The 22,025-nt window shown below is 35.8% G+C and overlaps 2 protein-coding genes across 13 annotated transcripts in view; both read left to right on the top strand.

Annotated features, from left to right (window-relative positions):
* LOC119876629 (rho GTPase-activating protein 27-like) overlaps positions 1-20,639 on the top strand; it is a 52,552-nt gene extending 31,913 nt beyond the window's left edge. Inside the window, exons 10-16 of one of the 12 annotated variants that reach the window (XM_038546973.1) lie at positions 5,630-5,683; positions 6,244-6,348; positions 7,374-7,424; positions 8,161-8,216; positions 8,897-9,002; positions 17,796-17,901; positions 18,372-18,402. The gene's annotated coding sequence lies outside the window, so the exon portion shown is untranslated. The other 11 variants (XM_038546972.1, XM_038546971.1, XM_038546975.1 and 8 more) reach the window with 11 other exon arrangements.
* LOC119876679 (myosin regulatory light chain B, smooth adductor muscle-like) lies at positions 1,646-22,004 on the top strand. Its single transcript, XM_038549497.1, has 7 exons — positions 1,646-1,745; positions 5,630-5,683; positions 6,244-6,348; positions 16,085-16,138; positions 18,372-18,425; positions 20,555-20,659; positions 21,949-22,004. Exons 1-7 carry the CDS (start codon positions 1,646-1,648, stop codon positions 22,002-22,004), a joined length of 528 nt encoding a protein of 175 aa, XP_038405425.1.
* Positions 22,005-22,025: the final 21 nt, after the last annotated feature.

Below are 22,025 nucleotides of genomic sequence, written 5' to 3'. Positions count from 1 at the left end.
ACTATTGACCTTCCAAAGGTATGTCTGGAAGATATATGCTTCTGGACCATGGTAGACAGTGGGTAACTGACACTGCAGAAAGCTAAACTGCAGATAACCTTCAAATTAATTAATTTTCCTCTTTAAAGTATTATGACAAGTATTAAGTAGATTAGTACTTGAAACCAGATTTATTTGAAGCAAAGGTTTTAATTATTATCTGTCGTTGATTTTTGTTCCATTTTGATCAGAAAGTGTTAATCAGAATACTATAAAAATTAGTGGTTTTGTCATTTTTTGGATTCCTTAAATTTTTTTTGAGATTTTATTTTATTTATTTTTTATTTATTTTTTTTGCCTTGGTTATTTATTTTTTTTATTTATTTTTTATTGGTGTTCAATTTACCAACATACAGAATAACCCCCAGTGCCCGTCACGCATTCACTCCCACCCCCCGCCCTCCTCCCCTTCCACCACCCCTAGTTCGTTTCCCAGAGTTAGCAGTCTTTATGTTCTGTCTCCCTTTCTGATATTTCCCACTCATTTCTTCTCCCTTCCCTTATATTCCCTTTCTCTATTATTTATATTCCCCAAATGAATGAGAACATATAATGTTTGTCCTTCTCCGACTGACTGACTTCACTCAGCATAATACCCTCCAGTTCCATCCACGTTGAAGCAAATGGTGGGTATTTGTCATTTCTAATAGCTGAGTAATATTCCATTGTATACATAAACCACATCTTCTTTATCCACTCATCTTTCGATGGACACCGAGGCTCCTTCCACAGTTTGGCTATTGTGGACATTGCTGCTATAAACATTGCGGTGCAGGTGTCCCGGTGTTTCATTGCATCTGTATCTTTGGGGTAAATCCCCAACAGTGCAATTGCTGGGTCGTAGGGCAGGTCTATTTTTAACTCTTTGAGGAACCTCCACACAGTTTTCCAGAGTGGCTGCACCAGTTCACATTCCCACCAACAGTGTAAGAGGGTTCCTTTTTCTCCGCATCCTCTCCAACATTTGTTGTTTCCTGCCTTGTTAATTTGCCCCATTCTCACTGGTGTGAGGTGGTATCTCATTGTGGTTTTGATTTGTATTTCCCTGATGGCAAGGGATGCAGAGCATTTTCTCATGTGCATGTTGGCCATGTCTATGTCTTCCTCTGTGAGATTTCTGTTCATGTCTTTTGCCCATTTCATGATTGGATTGTTTGTTTCTTTGCTGTTGAGTTTAGTAAGTTCTTTATAGATCTTGGAAACTAGCCCTTTATCTGATATGTCATTTGCAAATATCTTCTCCCATTCTGTAGGTTGTCTTTTAGTTTTGTTGACTGTATCCTTTGCTGTGCAAAAGCTTCTTATCTTGATGAAGTCCCAATAGTTCATTTTTGCTTTTGTTTCTTTTGCCTTCGTGGATGTATCTTGCAAGACATTACTGTGGCCGAGTTCAAAAAGGGTGTTGCCTGTGTTCTTCTCTAGGATTTTAATGGATTCTTGTCTCACATTTAGATCTTTCATCCATTTTGAGTTTATCTTTGTGTATGGTGAAAGAGAGTGGTCTTGTTTCATTCTTCTGCATGTGGATGTCCAATTTTCGGGGGGAGGGGCAAGATCACGGATTCCTTAAATTTTATCTATATACATGTCTCTTTGCCAAGGAGGAATGGTTGATGTCAACAAGCTGGACACAGTTCTAGGAAGTATGGGCATGAGCCTCACAGAAGAGGAACTTAAAGATCTGACACAGAATCTTCCAGAAAATGGTAAACATGTAAACATTACTGTTTTGTAAACAAACTGTACTCCACAGGAGCACAGGAAAATGTGCATTTTCTTAACAAAAAACCCTGAGTATGATTATTTGGAATAAAAAAGCCATTTGGAAAAACTTAGAGGGGAAAAAAAGAGGCTTACAGTGAGACTCAATCCTTTCTCCCATCAGTCTCCTCAACTTCACAACAGCTTTTTGCACTGTGGAGCTAAGCTCAAGGAAATCCGTAGGACTACTGACAAGACAGAGAAAAAGAATAAATCAGAAAAGAGGAAAATGTAAAAGGAGTAAAATAAGACGAAGATGAGGAGAGGTGGCAGTAGAATATGATGAGGAATAGAAGGAAGAAATTATAATAATTGAATATTACTAAAGTGCTACCAGGAATTTTCTTAAGTAAATAGTGATAGTCCTATTTCTGGTAGCTATTCAGAATAGAACGTTAAGGGACAGCTGGGTGGCTCAGGCAGTTCAGTGTCTGCCTGTAGCTCAGGTCAGGTCATGATCTCCAGGTCCTGAGATTGAGCCACACCTCAGGCTCTGGGCTCAGCGGGGAGTCTGCTTCTCTCTTTCTCTCAATCTCTCTCTCTCTCTCCCTGTCCCTCCCTCCCTTCATCCCTCCTTCTTCTCTACCTCTCTTTCCCACTGCCCCTCTCCCCCACTGTTCTCTCTCTCTCAAATAAATAAGTAAATAAATAAAATCTTTTTAAAAATAGAAAGTTAAAAAGAATAAGGAGTGATGAATATGACTGCCCCTTCACTGTGGATGGCAGCCACCACAGAGGAAGACCATTGTGGTGAGTCTAGGAAGTAAGTCCTGTTTCTCCCACTCCTGACACTATGGACTGCCACATCTCTAGGAGTTTCCATGAGTCCATGCTAATGTTCAGGAATTTTAAATTCCATTTGTAAGGTGGAAACAGTGAGGCTTTTCCTAACTTCCCTATTCATGTTTCAGAATCAATGAACAATATGTATATAATTTTTATTGGCATATTTTCTTGGTAACTTGCCATTTGTTTGATCCTACGAAACAAACCTGAGCAGAGATTTATATGCAAGAGGTTTCTTGGGGGATACTCTCAGGACAATATCTATAAGGGAATGAAGGAAGCAGGATTGGGCAGAGGAAGTTTACCTATAGTTCAATTGCTACAGAAGCCTCTGCTGGCCTCCAGGGGCTGTGCCTTGGTGCCTACACGAACTCGTCATTGAGTGTAAGCTGTTCTCAGAAAGGGGACATAATCTTAGGTGAGGCAGCTCCTTTGATGCTGATGGGGAGCCTCGCATGGTGAGTTATCATACAGAGTCAAACCAGTGCAGTAGTGAAAGGCACAGACTCTGAAGCCAGACTGACTAGGTTTGAATTCTGACCCTTCAGCTTAAAATTTGTGTCACCTGAATGTTTCTATGCCTTAGTTTCTTCATCTATGAAAGTGGTACATTAAGAACACCTACTTAATAAGAGATTTTATAAGGATTAAATCAGACCGGTGCCTGGCACATAATAGTGTTCAATGATGTTGCTTATTATTATCGTCATTTTGTTATTTTTATAATCATTACTATTATTATTAAGTCCCTCTAAAAGCTTGTGGGATTCTATTTACAAACCTTTTCAAAATGTTCACTTGACATCAATCATTTAGAAAAACTTTGAGAAAGACCCAATACTAAAGTAAAGACAAACCTTTTCTCTTGACATTTACATCACTCTCTTAGTGGTTTCTTTTACTGTGAAGTCTACACATTGCTGAGAATGTCACCAGGATTGGTGAAGGGCCAGGAAGGAGGCAAGGAAAAAGAAAAAATGTAGAAATAGAGTGCAGAGGAGAGGACAGGACCTGTGACCATGGAATATAAGAGAATTTAAAAGAGCCAAATGGAAATAAATAAGGGAGAAACAGAGAAAGCCTAATGAGCATAAGGATTAAAATTTCACCCCAAATCGCTTTAAATTTGCAGAGACCAAAAAAAAAAAATTTTGCAGAGACCATGTTCCCCCAGCTATTTAAAATATGGCGAAAGAAATAGTGTGTCACCATTTTTGTTCCCTCATAGACCCTTTTTCACGGAGCAAAGTTATCCACAGTTTGGGCCAGCATGTTTGACATGTTCTCCCTTCTTAGAAGGCTTTAGGATTCCCATATGATGTATGCAGACTCCATCCATCATCCAAGAGCTGATAACAGGCTTTAGGTCCCTCTTAATAAGCTAGAAACAGGGCAGGCGGCTAAGCGGTTTAGTGCTGCCTTCAGCCCAGGGTGTGATCCTGGAGACCCGGAATCGAGTCCCACGTCAGGCTCCCTGCATGGAGCCTGCTTCTCCCCTTGCCTGTGTTTCTGCCTCTCTCTCTCTCTCTATCTCTCTCATGAATAAATAAATGAAATCTTAAAAATAAATAAATAAATAAATAAATAAATAAATAAATAAGCAAGCAAGCTAGAAACAAGCTCTGGTTTCTAAGAAATGTTAAATAAGATTGAAGTGCGACTATTCAGAAAGTGATTCCCTTCTGGAAGGACAAGAACTGTAATATGTTAACCTTAGAAGATTCCAGTAAGGCCAAAAAATATCTCACCTGGAACATTTCCTACATAGCTACTTCCATTGAGCAAATCCGTTTTTTCTCACCTTATTCCAATGCTGTTCTGTCTCATCTTTTGCCATTTCTTACTTTCCATTTATCAGAGATAAGCTTCTTATAAAAGATATTTTGTTAAACTACTCTTTTATTGTCCATTATTTTTGATCTACCAGTGCAACATGTGTGTTTTGTTTCTTTATTTTGTTTGTTTTCTTGAATTTACACTAATATTCAGAGAAACAGGATTCTAGATGTGGACCATTCAACTTTTGCCTTAAAGACCTTCTTTTAGCTCAAAATGCCTATCTAAGATCATAATGGATTTTCTTATTGTCCTTATTAGTTACATTTTCTCAATAATGTAGTTTATATTTCAAACTTTGTCTTCTTAGTCAAACAGTAGGTAAATAGTCAGAAAATAAATGCACAAAAATGTTTTTTGCTGCTTTTCTCTTTCTGGGAACACAATATAATTGAGATTCTGATTTAGTGAGCTAATTCTATGTAGCGTTTCCATATTATTGTCCCTTTAAAAATTGATACACAGACATCTGGGTGGCTCAGTCAGTTGAACATCCAACTCTTGGTTTTAGTTCAGGTCATGATCTCAGGGTAATGAGATCGAATCCCACATCCACCTTTACAGTCTGTGAGAAGGCTGCTTGAGATTCTCTCTCCCCCTCTTTCGCTGTCCCTCACCCCCCATGTGCTTGCTTGCATGTTCTCTCTCTTTCTGTCTCAAATAAATAAATTTTTTAAAAAATTTTAAATAAAAACTGATAAAATGAACCATTGAATATCTATTACATGTAAAGGCTACAGTTAACCTCTAGTATGTCTTAAATCATTTCTAACCTATGCATATAAAGAATCAATGAAGTCTTTTCAGTTTAATTGAAATAATGATTAAATAGTGAGTATGGGCTGACTTTAAATGAATGGAAATTTTCCAAACTTAAAACATTCAAATATTGTAGATGTTAACTTTTTAATTTTTCCCAATAGCCTGGGTAAATAATAATTTTCTAAGATCCAAATGCTAAAAAGAAGCTAAGATAGAAGGGGTTTTCTTAACATATTCTTTTATGGCTAAAAGTTTTAATATCTTAAAGCAAAAAAGTTAATGTCATATTAACTGTATTTGTGAAGCTTAAAACCCTTTTCTTCTTCACACTAATGAAAGGGGTAAATAGGATAAGATTCTAGAGCAAATGATAATTACTAAATTCTTTTTGTTCATTTTCTCATCTCTAGTGCTATATAAGTGTAATTTGTATGTTGTCTTTCAGTTGACAGGAAAGTTGATCTGAAACAGGTAATGGATGCAGTGAAATCTTTCACAGGTTAGTGATACATTACTAATAAACTGGGGGCCTCAAGGCTTTACAATAATTTCTGTTTTCCTGTGATGTTTTCCCAATATTCTGCCACTAGATCCAATAGAAAGTTTTGTCTTAAATTATATAAATTTAAGTTTGGCAAAAGGGAGTAAAAATAAAACAATACAAAAAACATCTACAGGACTAAATCTTAGTAAGATCCTGATTTCTGTAGAGTTTTACTTCCTAATAAAATATTTCCCTGCACAAAACTCTAGATAGGCACAGCACGGTAAGTGGCACAGTGAATTTTTGAGGGAATGAGTTAACATTGGCAAGAATACATTATTAATAAAGTCATATAACTCTTTCTTACATTAGCTACCTATGTGGATTAATTTTAACAGTAATAGGGACTAATTTATTTTTCCCAGAATTTAAAAAGATCCCTTACCTTTTAGTATAAAAGATCAACTAAGGTTTCAAGACTATGTAATGAATGAGGACTTGCATTGTGTTTTTGCTATCTAACCTAAAAGTGGGGATCATCAATAATATGTACACCTATTTCTAATGTTTTGAAGGTGAAAAGGTTGATATCAATAACTTGGAAAATTTACTGAGAAATATGGGGATCGAACTTGCTGATACAGAATATACAAAGCTGGTGAAAGCCCGGCCACTTAGTGGTAAGCCTAAAATATACAGCTGGAAATTTTTTAATGACTAGACTTTGCATAAGCCTGAGAGGGAAGTCCAAAAGCTACTGGAGCTTTAGGCATTAGAATTTAATGCCTAAAGACTACTGGAAAATAGAAAATTTGGGTTATTTTTAAAAACCTGTCACCCAGAGGATATTTTACAAATTAAGTGGTTTGTACTCTCCAAAAAAATGTTAAAATCATGAAGTACAAAGACTGAAGAATTGTCCTACACTAAAGAGTAAAGAGAGGACACCTAGGTGGCTCAGTCAGTTAAGCATCTGCCTTCGGCTTGGGCCATAATCTCAGGGTCCTGGGATGGAGCCCTGCTTTCAGGCTCTCTGTTCAGCAAGGGGCCTACTTCTCCATCTCCCTTTGTCCCTCCCCTCTCCCCAACTTGTACTTGCTCTCTCTTTCTCAAATAAATAAATAAAATTGTTCTTTTTTAAAGTATAACAAAAAAATAAATAAATAAAGTATAACAAGACATGACAACTTAATGCTTAATTGCTATAGATGATATCAATGGAGCAATTAGTGAAATTTGAGTAAATTCTGTACATAAGTTAAGTGTACCATACCAATTTTAAACTTTTAATTTGGATAATTATACTGTGGTTATGTGAGAAAAATATATATGCATGTTTATATATGTATGTATATATTTTTAATTTTTATTTTAATTCAATTTAATTAACATATACTGTATTATTAGTTTCAGAGGTAGAATTTAGTGATTTATCAGTTATATACTTTTTTATAAAGAAAATACACACTGAAGTATTCAGAAGTTGAGGGCATTGTGTCTCGAACTCACAAATTCAGAAAAAAATAACATTCACATACAGAAAGGATAATAAAACAAATATAGTAAAATGTTAACACTTGAAAAATCTGAGTTAAGAGTACAAGAATTTTTGTACTATTTTTGCCACTTTCTGTAAGTCTCAAACCACATTAAAATAAAAGGCTAAAATTAAAAATTAATAAAGCTCTGTCATTGTCATATATAGATTTTGGTTTGAGAATCTCTAAACTCTCCAGTGAAAACCTGCCATGATAAGGTAAGCAATGACCCAAATGTTGCTTAGAAAAAATTTTAATATGGTTGGATTTTTTGGTTCCTATTAACTTTTTATTTTTATTTTGACATAATTGCAAACTTATAGTGAAGTCTCAAGAATAGTACAAAGAACTCCCTTTATTCAGAATCACCAATTTGTTCAGTTTACCCACTTGTTTTATCATTTATTATAATACTTTCTTTTTCTCTCTCCAACACACATACACACTTTTTTCTGAATCAATTGCAGAAATATTTACCATCAAACACCCAAAAATAACAAATTTACAAGATTTAAAACTTCTGCATGAGAGGAAAAAAAGCAAATTACAATTTAGAGAAACTATTTGCATCAGGTGTAATAAAAATATAATGAAGGGCTTCTTAAAGACCTTTTTGTTAAGTAAAAAGACAACCCAATGTAAGAATGGACACTGGACAAAGGACATCAACATGTGTGTGTAAATGGATGTGAAATACCTGAAATACTTTTATTTTTGCAACCTGATCATATGTATTTCAGCATGATAGAATTCTGCTAAAAATAGCCTTGTGAGACAAAGTGTACATTTAAAGGTTTCAGCATTCCTTAACTTTAGTGCTACTTCTAGGTAAAATAGAACAAAATGTTCTAGAAGAAATTATTATTATTTCTGAATATAAGAAATAAATTATATTCTTATGCATTCTCTTATTTATTATCCTGTATCATAAAGTAACTCCATTTTTTAAAACAGATGGTGGAAACGTGTATCAAAATAGACTATTACAGGCTATGAAGTCTTTAAAAAAAGTAAGAATTCTAATGCATTGTTGTTGTCTGAAATCTTCAAACTTTGCAAAAGATTTTGAGTCCTATTTCCCTCTTTATATTTTTATTCCTTACTTTTGCTTCTTTCACTGTATTTTCACTTAACAGAGAAATGGTGTATGTACTTTTATCCTCATAGGAAATAACATACTTGGAAATGTCCTAATTTTATTCCCAAATAAATAACTGGCATTTGGATATGCACAGCAAAATTGAAGTAGAGAAATAGCTTCACTTTACCACATTTAGGAAAGCTGTCCAGCAGCAGACACAGCCAATCTTGGAGTCTGAGCAATGAAATAAATACTTCTTATTGTGTGTTAGGATTGTTAGAAGTAACAGATGAGTAGGTGCCAGTTGCCGTTAAACCTGATTTCCTTCTTCTAAGAACTTCTTTTCTATGAAGACTTGTCACCAATATTGGTTTTAAGGAAATGTATTCCATTTCCATTGTTCCTATTGACTTTCTCTATACTCTTGATAAAGCCAAATGGAAGTTATAGTCTTATCAGTAATGGCAATAAGAATACAAAGATGCAAATCATATTTTTGTTGTCTCTTATAAATAGCTATGCATACGCACTAAAAACAGTCAAAGGCATTAAAGTATTTTTCATGTTTTAGATCATTTATTCTCCTGTTCCTTTTCTGCCCTTCTTAAGGGGGAAAAGTTGGTATAAAAAAACTTGATACCTCTTCTGGAAAAGATGGATATCAAGCTCACTGAAAAAGAACTTGCACAGCTGAGAGAAAATCTACATGTTGATGGTATGGATAATAGATATTAATGTCAGTCCCTAAAAGGAATTTTTTCTGTCTTGTAGATAAGATTTTCTAATGCTAGATTTAGTTAGTGGTATAATAAATGTTCAAAATCTTAGGGAACCCTAAAATTAGGAGCAAGGCACAGATGCCCACTGATGTTACTGCCATGCAACATTGTTTAAAGGTTCTAGCTACTGCAGTGAGAAAGTAAGATGTAAAAATATTGGGAAAGACACTGTAACCTTTAGTTTCAGATGGTATGTGTATCTAGGAAACCCAAGAAACACACAAACTAAAAGAAATCTATTAGAACTGAGTCTTCAATAAGCCATTTTGATTCAGGTGGCTCAACATAAGATAAATGTGCAAAACTTAATTGCTTTCCCTAAGCTAGCAAAAACCGAGTAGAAATAGAAATAGGAAAAATATCTGATTTATAACATCAACAAAAACCATTAAATATCTAGGCATGAATTTTATAGAAATAGGATTCATATAAATAAAACTATAAAATCTTGACTGGAACATAAAATAAAATATTAATGTTCTTGAAAAATAAACTAACAGGATCAGATGTTAAATCAAACTCTCATGAATCAGAGATGTAACCAAGTATCAAGCTTTACTAAATAATGTCAAGGATAAAAGCAATCAAAAAAAGCAAATACAAGTCTGAAATGTCAAGAGCAACTTCATAGTTTCTTCCTTCCCATGTTGGACATGCCATTCTGGCCCAGAATAAATGAAGTCTCTCTGTGAATGCCACAGGGTCACCTTACACAACAGAAGCACTTAAATTATGAAACATCTCCAGAGAGTTGTATAGCCTATGTTACTTTTCCAGGGAGCCATGCCTCATAAGTCATGGGTTCTATTTACTGTAGGTAATTCTTATCCAGAGACATACTGCTAAGGGCATTTCAAACATAAAATCTCTTCCCATAACTAATATTATTAGTCTGTTTATCTGGAGGATAAACAGACTATCTTGACAAAGATATTAAACTGGGTCACTTGCCTCCTTTTTTCCTCCAAGGGCATCCCCACAGTAAAGGAAGTTAATGTATTATAGACCATCTATTAAAACTCTTTCCTCTCAAAAATATTTAATATAAAATTTTCAGAATCCTAGTGGGGTCTTATTATAAGAGCTTATAAATTATTTAAAAGAACAAATGAAAGAATAAATGCCCAACTCTAACCAAGAAAATTATGAAAAAGAAAACTAGGATGGAGATTTGCTCTACCATATATCAGCAGTTACTATAAAACTACTATAATCAAAACAAAGTTTCATTGTAAGTAATAGATAAAGGAGTAGACTAAAAAAATAGTTAAAAAATAGATCCCAGTATAATTGCTATGTTGATTTATATTAAATGATTTTTAAATAGTATTGACAATCTGTCTAAAAGAAAAAAATTAGAAATCTCTTACCTTACAAATAAATAAAATACTTTCTATGTGAATTGAAGCTTTAAATGTAAAATATAAATAAAGAAAAATATTAGGAAAAATTGGGGGAATATTTTATGACATTAGGTTGAAGGAGATTTTCTTAAATAAGCAAGAAAAGAAAAAAAATAAATGTATTTGCCTAAACAAAAAGTTTAATATGTGATATTGAAAAAGGCACAGTTTCAGTTAGGATTTGATCAAGAAAGCAGAGTGATCTAGGATAAGGGATTCATTATTGCGAAATAAACTTGACACAGTTACAGAAGCTGGTAAAATACATGAAGGTTATTGCTCTGCATCTTATGTCTAGGAGACATGAACTCTTTTTTTTAAGATTTTATTTATTTATTTTTTTAAAGATTTTATTTATTTATTCATGAGAGACACAGAGAAAGAGGCAGAGACACAGGCAGAGGCAGAGGGAGAAGCAGACTCCAAGCTGGGAGCCCAATGCAGGACTTGATCCTCGGTCTCCAGGACGCCCTGGGCTGAAGGCAGACACTTAACTGCTGAGCCACCCAGGCGTCCCTATTTTTTTAAGATTTTATTTATTTAGTCATAAAAAAGAAGAAAATCTACCATATGTGACAACATGGATGGACCTTGAGGGCTAAGTGAAATAAGTCAGACAAAGAAAGGCAAATACTGTATGATCTCCTTTATATGTTTAATATAAAAATCCCAAACTCATGGAAACAGAACAGATTGGTATCAAGGAAAAAAAATGGAAGAAAGTTTAAAAATTAAGGACATGAGTATCCAGATGGAATAGCCTACTTCGTGACCAGCAAAAATTAATCTTTAGTTGCTTAGGCAATCATACTGTTGTAAATTTCAGAATCCTAAGAACTATAAAAATAAAGAGTAAATCCCAAAAAACAAAGATGATAAACCAAAGAATTAAAGGCCTAAGTATATTTTACAGTTACAAAAATCATATATAAAAAATTTAAAATAGGGGTGCCTCAGTGGCTCAGTTGGTTGGGCATCTGACTCTTGATTTTGGCTCAGGTTATGGTCTCAAGGTCCTGAGATTGAGCCCTGTATCTTAAGGAATCTGCTTGAGATTCTCTCCCCCTCTTTCTGTTCCTCTCCCTGCTCATGCACACTCTCTCTCAAATAAATCTTCTTTAAAATTTTAAAATAGAAATATTCCCCCAAAAATAAGAAAAGAGGATTAAGGTCATCCCTAGTAGTATAAGTATTGGAAATTAAATAAATAAATGTTAGTTATAATAACTAAAAGACATTCACTAACATCGATTATTGAAGAAACACAGGAATAAGCATATAATTCAGTTAGGGAGAAAACAACCAGAAGAACTAAAAACAAAATAGCAAAACGTGGTGATGAGAAGTAGAACCTAAGGGTAAGAGATTGAGGATGGATAGAAAGTAGCTATTCTGTCAATTTTGTCTTTTTTTTAATAAATTTATTTTTTATTGGTGTTCAATTTACCAACATACAGAATAACACCCAGTGCTCATCCCGTCAAGTGCCCCCCTCAGTGCCCGTCACCCAGTCACCCCCACCCCCCGCCCTCCTCCCCTTCCACCACCCCTAGTTCGTTTCCCAGAGTTAGGAGTCTTTATGTTCTGTCTCCCTTTCTGATATTTCCCACACATTTCTTCTCCCTTCCCTTATATTCCCTTTCACTATTATTTATATTCCCCACATGAATGAGACCATATAATGTTTGTCCTTCTCCAATTGACTTACTTCACTCAGCATAATACCATCCAGTTCCATCCACGTCGAAGCAAATAGTGGGTATTTGTCGTTTCTAATGGCTGAGTAATATTCCATTGTATACATAAACCACATCTTCTTTATCCATTCATCTTTTGATGGATACCGAGGCTCCTTCCACAGTTTGCTATTGTAATTTTGTCTTGTATGTATTGATTTTTATCTCTCTTTTTCCAGTTTTATTGAGTTACAATTGACATATTCATAAGTTTAAGAATAATGATTTGGTAATACATGTATTACAAAATGATTAAATCCCACAAGAAGTTTAGTTAACATATATCATTTCATAGTTACAAATTTTTGTTTTTAGGATGACAACTCTTTTCCCCCAAATTTTTTATTTAAATTCTAGTTAGTTAACATTTAGTGTAATATTGGTTTCAGGGGTAGAAGTTAGTGATTCATCATTTATATATAACACCCAGTGTTCATCGTAACAAGTGCCCTCCTTAATACCTAGCACCTATTTAGCCCATCCCCCACCCACCTCCCTCTGTCACCCTTAGTTTGTTCTTTATCATGAAGAGTCTCTTATGGTTTGTTTCCCTCTTTTTTTCCCCCTTCCCTTATGTTCGTTCATCTGTTTTGTTTCCTAAATTCTACATATGAGTGAAATCGTATGGTATTTGTCTTTCTCTGACTGATTTGTTTCACTTAGCATAATATGCTATAGCTCAATCCACATCATTGCAAATGGCAAGATTTCATTCTTTTTGATGGCTAAGTAATATTCCATTGATACCACATCTTTATTCATTTAGGATGACAACTCTTAAGTCTATCGGCAATTTTCAAATATACAATGCAGTATTGTTAACTATAGTCATCATGCTGTATATTATATCCCAGAAATTATTTATATTATAAGTAGAAGTTTGTAATTTTGACCACCTTTACCAATTTCCCCCACACTCCAGCCCCATGGCAATCACCAGTCTGTTCTGTTTCCATGAGTTTGAGTTTTTTATATTAGACATATAAAGGAGATCATACAATGTTTGCTTTTCTTTGACTTATTTCACTTAGCCCTCAAGGTCCATCCATGTTGTCACATATGGTATATTTTCTTCTTTTTTATGACTGAATAATATTCCATTGTATATATACACCACATTCTCTTTATCCATTCATCCACTGATAGATGCTTAGGTTGTTTCCATGTTTTTGCTATTATAAATAAATTATGCTACAATGGATGTGGGGGTACAGATATCTCTTCAAGATAGTAATTTTTTTTACTTTGGATATATACACAGAAGTGTAATTGCTGGATCATATGATAGTTCTATTTTTTAATTGTTTTAAATTTTTTATTTATTTATGATAGTCACATTGAGAGAGAGAGAGAGAGAGAGGCAGAGACACAGGCAGAGGGAGAAGCAGGCTCCATGCACCGGGAGCCCGATGTGGGATTCGATCCCGGGTCTCCAGGATCACGCCCTGGGCCAAAGGCAGGCGCCAAACTGCTGCACCACCCAGGGATCCCCTATTTTTTAATTTTTTGAGGAAACTTCATACTCTTCACATTGGCTGCATCAGTTTACACTTTCACCAATAGTGCACAAGGGTTCCCTTTCCCCCACATCCTTGCCAGTACTTGCTATCTCTTGTCTTTTTGATACTAACCATTCTAACAGGTGGAAGATGATATTTCATTGTGATTCTGATTTGCATCTCCCTGATGATTAGTGAGGATGAGCTACTTTCTCATGGACCTTGTAAGTGAGCTTGGCAGTGTTCTGTCCCCTTAAATTTTGGAGTTTGAGAAGGATTGGTCTTAACTCTTCATTAAATGTTTACTTTAAATTCACCAATAAAACCATCTGATCCTGGACTTTTGTTGGGGAAATTTTGATTATTGACTCAATATCCTTAGTTGTTATTGGTCTCTTCAGATTTTCTATTTCTTGATGACTCAGTCTTAGTAGGTTATATGTTTCTAGGAATTTATCCATTTTTCTAGGTTGTCAAATTTTTTGGCTCTGCTCAGTCACCATTATAAGCATATCCTTAAGATGGGCTGTATAGCTTCCCAGGTATTTTGGTTAGGCTTCCTGATCAGACAGAGCTGGAGGCTATATTCATCCATGATTAGGACTTTGAATGTCCTTCCCAGCCCAGGAGTCTCTATAGTACAGGCTCCTTTGCTGATATGGCTTATTGGCTGGGTACCTGATCAGACAGGACTATCCATTGTTTTCCCTAGACAGGCAGTGCCACCAAGCTCAGCTCTGGAGATGGGCAGAGCCAACAACTGAGTTCTTCATTCAGGCACTGCTGCAAGAAGGACTGTAAGGTGACCTACACAGTCTCTGGGATACTCCCAATAGGCTTCTTGGTCAGGCAGGACAGAGGGCTATACCCAGCAGTAGGCAGGAGTCATAAATTTGCTTCCTCTCCTGGGTAGGGTGGCAGAACAGGCTCCAAGGCCATCATGGCTTATTGGCTGGGGACCCTAATCACCCAGAACAGTTCTTTGGCCAGAGGGGCCACCAGCTTGTCTCCACAGAGGGGCAAAGCCACTGTCTTTTTTTTTACTCAGACACTTTTATTTACTCAGGCACTGCTGCTAGAAGAAACACAGTCTGCCAGGATTCAAGGGCTGGTTGCTCTAAGCCATGCTCCCCTTCCCAGGGAGGTCAAATCCAGTGGTCAAGTTCCACAGATTCTTCTGCAATACCTATGAGACAAGACCCAGATGGGCCTTGCAGGAAGCAATCTATAACTCTGAAGGAGCTGGATGTTCCCCTCGGGCTCTTTTTCCCACCAGAGAAACTGTAGCTCTGGGAAGCCCTCTCGGTGCAGCACTGGACCAGCCCAGGAGAGGGGCAGTACTGTCAGAGTACAGCCAATTCTCTCACCCTTCGAAGGCAGTCCTTCTCAGCCTCTGTAGTTTAGGGAGATGCTTCAGCCTCACCACCGTATTCTGGGATTTTCCCAATCATGTCTTGTCTATGGATACTTGGAAGATGGTCTTTTTGTGAGGGGGACTGAAGTCGGGAATGACCTATGTCACCATCTTGATGACATCACTCTCTTATTTCAGTATAAGCTTTTGTTAGAAGCAATTATGATGTAACATTAAATAAAGTTAAAATAAAATGCAAATTGGTCTATATCATCTCTGAACTTATAACCCCTCACTGATTCTGTATAATCTAGTAGATAAGAGCTAAGCTTTTTAAATTAGCTTACAAATCCCTCAATTATCTGAGCTCAACCTGCTGCCTCTCTTATATGAACTTTTCTCTCCCAAATCTGTACTTTATTCTTCTGCCATGCTCAACTGACTGTGGTTCTCCATACATTGTGTATGTATGTATATATATGTTGTATATATTATATATGTTGTACCTAGGTTTTGAGGTGTTGTGGTTTTTTGTTTTTGTGTGTGTGTGTTTTTTTTTTTTTTTTACATTTCTCAGCCTCTCTTCCATGTAGAAGGCTCTTTTTATGCATGCCCCTTTCTTTTAGTTAAAGTTTGATATTTTAACTTGATCAGGCACTACATACTCTAGGATACAATCATTTAACAGCCTAATTTGCATTAATGGTTCCTATATGATCTGTGGCACTCACAGCTCATGACAATACCTGAAGGGTTACGAGATAGCTGACCAATAACAATGATCCAGAAACACTGGAAAAATTGCCTTTTCCTTTGTGCAACTCCAATATCTAAGACATCTTTTTACAAATATATAGATCAGCTTAAATCCTTGAAATTCAGGATTTAATGATTTAATGAAAGTGTGGGTAAAATTATGATATTAATGGAACTTATCTGGAATTTTTCATCAACATGCATCCTTTGTATATGTTTTTGGAGCTCATGACATTGAGTATACATCTCAATTGTCACTTCTTTGCATAGCTAATGGAAAACTTGATCTGAGTAAAGTGATGGATGGAGTAAAAGCTGTTACAGGTGAGTGAGAAATTAATGTAAATATAGGATCCTATTTTTTATAATGATTATTTTTCTTCATGCCTTAATTGATATGCTAATTCTATCTTTTTTGCCATTTGTTTAGTGTTTTCATACCAGAAATCCAAAAGTTGGAGTATTTTCTGATGTGTTTTCCACTAATACAGTTCATTTTCCTTATTTTAAGACAGCCATGAGGCACCAGGGTGGCTCAGTTGGTTAAGCATCTGCCTTCAGCACAAGTCATGAGACCAGGGTCCTATGATTGAACCTCCTGTAGGGCTCTCTGCTCAGCAAAGAGCCTGCTTCTCCATCTCCCTCTGCCTGCCACTCCCCCTGCTTGTGCTCTCGCGCACTTGCTCTCACTTCTGTCAAATAAATAAGATATTAAAAAAAATAAGACAGCCAGAATTTGCAATAAAAGGTGAAATGATCTTTGGAAAAGACTCTGGTAATCACTTAAAGAAGACGTGATAGGTTCTTCATGTCGATAGAATTATTAGGATAAGCTGTTTGCAGTTTGCTAATTAACAAAAGAGATTTATAATGCCCATTTTTTGTCATTATCATTTTGAGTTTGTTAGTCCAGGCCTTCCAAGAAACCAAGGAAGGATTAAACATGAAGGACATTATTAGGGGAAATGTCTGCCTAAGAGAAAATAAGGAGGAAACATGAAAATGCTGGGAGGCTGTCAGACTGCAATGCAAATCTGACACCAAGTGAAGGAAAGAGGAAGAAAAGGTTGGGTGGAAGCATCCTAGATTGCAATTCAGTCCAAAGATGATCTGGCAATACTGCTTTCAAGAATCCTCTGGTTAGGGGCACTTGGGTGGCTTGGTTTGTTTAAGTGTCTGCCTTTGGCTCAGGTCATGATCTTGGGGTCCTAGTGTCCAGTCCTACATTGAGCTCCCTGTTTAACGGGGAGTCTACTTCTCCCTTGTCCTCTGCTTTTCCACCCCATTCATGTGTGCACTCACTTGTGCATGCTCTCTCTCTCTCTCTCTCTCTCACTCACTCTCTCAAATAAATAAATAAAATCAGTGAAAGAAGAAGGAGGAGGAGGAGGAGGAGGAGGAGGAGGAGAAGGGAAAGGAAAGGAAAAAGAAAAGAAAAGAAAAGAAAAAAGAAAAGAAAAGAAAAGAAAAGAAAAGAAAAGAAAAGAAAAGAAAAGAAAAGAAAAGAAAAGAAAAGAAAAGAAAAGAAAAGAAAAGAAAGAAAAGAAAAGAAAAGAAAAAAAAACCCTAAGGTCAAAGTCATCATCCCATCTCCCTCAGGAACAGGGCTCTCTTAGTATCTATGCTGCATCCAGTCCTTGGCCAGTGCCAATGGTAGGTATGGCCTTAGTGCAAAAAAACACAGATTAATTTTAAGACAGAAGGTGTGGCCCTTGGTTAATTATGTTCTCCATAGTTAGAAGTCCTACAGAATATATTCTCATGGTTACCAGTGAGAGTGCCCTCTCTTATTAGCCTTTAGAAAACCAATTATGTTTCCATGAATGACATTACTTCTATTTATTTGGTCAGAGCTCAGAGATCCTCACTTTCCCCAGCTTGTACTCATTTTGTATAGGGATCATAATTTAGTTTCATTATTTGAAATTGTTCAATTGTACATCAATTCCATGGATGTCATTATTTTAATCCTTTTATTAAGGAGAAAAGGCAGATCCCAACAGTGTGAAAACTGCCCTGGAAAACCATGGGGATAGAGCTCAAACATAAAGAATCCTTGAACCTGGTCCAACATTTTCCTTCTAAGAGTAAGCATTTTAAATACTGATATAACCAGAAAGAGGTTTTCGATTTCTGTGTCTTGAGAACCTCTAAAATTATCTTCATTTTCTCAGCTCAAGGAAATAGAAAGTTCATCTTTAAAAAAAATTTTTTAGAACATCCATTTATACCTGAAATGAATCCCTATTACACAGTTTTACTTTTCGATTGGGAAACAGCATTTCCATTATGATGAGTGCTATTATCAAGAATGAAAAAAGGGGGGGTGTTAATCTGGGATTTGGGGAAAGAAGAAAAGGATTGTTTAGAAATGAATAAAGCAGAATTGGGGAAAGAAAAGAGGCATGAGTGTTGTAGAATGCTTGGTGTGTTAATTTCACCCAGTTTTCTCTCAAATTTTATTATAAGAGAAATGTCCTGAAAAGTCACTTTTCCTAACAATATTCTAATCATTTTCCACATTTCTCTGCAATTTAAATTCTGCCTTTTCTTATAGATGATGACAAGATCTTTCAAAACAGGTTGAGAGAAGTTCTGAAGTCTCTAAAAGGTATGTGAGCAGCATAATGAAAGTGCAGACAAATGGGATCCTTGCATTTATATTGTTTCCAAGATGTTAGTGAATACTGCTATCTCACATATACTGATTGCAAATGTATGCTACCACTGAAGATCAAGCTTCACTTTAGCTGCCAATCTTTTACTTTGAATCCAGGAAGAAAGTCTTCCACTTTCTCAAGATTTTGCCAAACTTTTCAAGAAAACAAATATCCAATATCAAGTTTTTTTATATAAATTTATTTTTTATTGGTGTTCAATTTGCCAACATATAGAATAACACCCAGTGCTCATCTCGTCAAGTGCCCCCCTCAGTGCCCGTCACCCAGTCACCCCCACGCCCCACCCACCTCCCCTTCCACCACCCCTAGTTCGTTTCCCAAAGTTAGGAGTCTTTCATTTTCTGTCTCCCTTTCTGATATTTCCCACTCATTTTTTCTCCTTTCCCTTTTACTCCCTTTCACTATTTTTTATATTCCCCAAATGAATGAGACCATATAATGTTTGTCCTTCTCCGATTGACTTATTTCACTCAGCATAATACCATCCAGTTCCATCCATGTCGAAGCAAATGGTGGGTATTTGTCGTTTCTAATGGCTGAGTAATATTCCATTGTATACATACACCACATCTTCTTTATCCATTCACCTTTCGATGGACACCGAGGCTCCTTCCACAGTTTGGCTATTGTGGACATTGCTGCTATAAACATCGCGGTGCAGGTGTCCCAGCATTTCATTGCATCTGTATCTTTGGGATAAATCCCCAGCAGTGCAATTGCTGGGTCATAGGACAGATATATTTTTAACTCTTTGAGGAACCTCCACACAGTTTTCCAGAGTGACTGTGCCAATTCACATTCCCACCAACAGTGCAGGAGGGTTCCCCTTTCTCCACATCCTCTCCAACAATTGTTGTTTCCTGCTTTGTTAATTTTCCCCATTCTCACTGGTGTGAGGTGGTATCTCATTGTGGTTTTGATTTTTATTTCCCTGATGGCAAGTGATGCAGAGCATTTTCTCATATGCATGTTGGCCATGTCTATGTCTTCCTCTGTGAGATTTCTCTTCATGTCTTTTGCCCATTTCATGATTGGATTATTTGTTTCTTTCCTGTTGAGTTTAATAAGTTCTTTATAGATCTTGGAAACTAGCCCTTTATCTGATACGTCATTTGCAAATGTCTTCTCCCATTCTGTAGGTTGTCTTTAAGTTTTGTTGACGGTATCTTTTGCTTTGCAAAGCTTCTTATCTTGATGAAGTCAAGTCACCTGTCCCCTCCAATATCAAGTTTGCACAGCAAAATGTAGCAGAAAAGATTAGCAGTGACTCAGGGAATTTAACCAGCTGCCAATAAATACTAAACTGGGAGTTTGGTCATCAGAAAGTATTGTTACTTCTTTATTACATCAAATTAAATATTATTACTTCTTTATTATATCCAATTAAATATAGTTACTACTTTACTTCTGAACAAATAACAAAATATTGTTCAGAAGTAAAACATGTTTCCATCCAGAATAGAATTCACTCAATATTTATTCAGTGCTGTTTAAAACTTTGTGTTTAATACTCTGGTCCCCCAGACAAGTCTCAAGAGAAGTGACCTTAATTCTAATGCATAGTTGACATTCTCTGTAGACATAAAGTCCTTAGTCTCTTGTTCTAAAATTGATGGGGTTTTTTTTGACACTTTACAGGCATTATTAATTCTATTACTGAGGGGGGGTGTCTATGAATAGGCTTCAGAGAATACATGGCCCCCCTGAAATTATATACAATCTTTATGAACACAGACATATAGTTCATGAAATTCACAACAGGGTTTGTGTCTCTAAAGAATTAAAAACCTTTTTGGGAGGCTCCTTGGTGGTTTAGTGGTTGAGCATCTGCCTTTGGCTCAGGGTGTGATCCTGGGGTCCTGGGATTGAGTCCCATATCAAGTTCCCTACACGGAGCCTGCTTCTTCCTCTGCCTATGTCTCTGCCTCTCTCTATATGTCTCTCATGAGTGAATGGATGAATGAATGAATGAATGAATGAATAAATAAATAATATTTTAAAAAACAAAACTCTTCTTTGGAGTTACATAATTTTCTTCCTGGACTTTCTCTTTCTTTAGATGGGAAGATCTATACCAACGACTTGAGTGCTATACTGGATAATATGGGAGTCAAGATCTCAAATAAAGACCTTAAGGCTCTGACTAAAAATTTCCCTGCTGATGGTGAGCAAGTTTTCCGATACCATAGGTGCATGCCGAGGGAGCTTAAGTATAAGAACCACAGACAGCGGTCCAAGGGAAAGGGGCATTAGGAATGGTAATCTACCCTGATAGTAATCAAGAAGCTATAAATACAGACAAAGCATGTAACCAACATATAAGCAGGCAGTTACCAAAATCAACATGAAAGCATTGCACTTTGTATGTATGTCTTTTATGTTCATTATCTATATTATGGTTACTAGAAAACAGTCTTCCACATTTTGAGTAGAAAAATGTAGGCCACTTCGATGGTGGTACTTCTGAATTCCTTCCCATTACTAACACATAGGGGTTTGAAATATTATAGAACTATAAGTAAACTTTATATTATTGAAATGGTATACTTTTATATTTAAGCTTTTCTTTCTAATAATAAAACAATAAAATTGAATAAATCCATATCCTAGAAAAATATTATTCAGTAAATATTTCTTAAATAAGCATATATAAGGCACTTAAGATAATGCCTGTCACATAGTAAACGAGGATTTGTTATCTTTATTCCTATGTTCTCTTTCGCAGTATTTTGTGAGTCTTTTTAATCTCAATATGACTTTGACTTTTGTCCTACGGATGATAGGATTTCACTTAAAAGACTGATGAATGAAGGGAAGGCTAATTTCACAGGTAAGTGAGAAATTAAGGTAAATCTAGGGTTTCAGTCCTTTATATTAGTTTTTTTCAGTGGCATTTCTAGTATCTCACTAAAGTCTGATGTTTCCTTATTAAATACATGCATCTAAGGCCCCTTGGATTGGCATTAAGAAGGCTTCTGCAATAGAATACAAGACTACATGTCAATTTTAAATCCTAAGTTTTCTGTTGTTTGTGCAAGTAATATGCTTCATGTCACGAATATTTAGATGAACATAATCTAGAAATGTATATGGTAAAGTTTATAAAAGATTGAGATAATATATTCACTTAAATCATCAATAATTCTCACCAAAACAATCAAATGCTTTGAAGAGTAATTCAAATACAAATCAGCATTATCTTAATTCACTCCTCAGATTTTATTCTGGAAATTGTCTTTTCCAACTTTAGCAAAAACTCTTTTAATTTTTATTTAAATCAGTATTTAATAAATACCATAGGACATGCTCAATGAGTCTACGACTGATAATATCTTTTCCTAACTCTTCATCTTGAATTTTGGATATCATTAAGCTGCAGAGAGCATATTTTATAACTTGAGATAATATGAGAGTACCTAAAGCTCTTATGTGTACCCTCCCCTCTCTTGAAAGGTGGGAAGATTGATTCTAGTGACCCAGAAGAATTTCCTGGGAAGCCTGGGGATTGAGCTCACAGATAAGGAAAAAGA

This window comes from Canis lupus, chromosome 9, assembly GCF_011100685.1.
Source record: "Canis lupus familiaris isolate Mischka breed German Shepherd chromosome 9, alternate assembly UU_Cfam_GSD_1.0, whole genome shotgun sequence".
Taxonomy (NCBI): Eukaryota; Metazoa; Chordata; class Mammalia; order Carnivora; family Canidae; genus Canis; species Canis lupus.
This window is presented reverse-complemented; position numbering and strand designations above follow the sequence as displayed.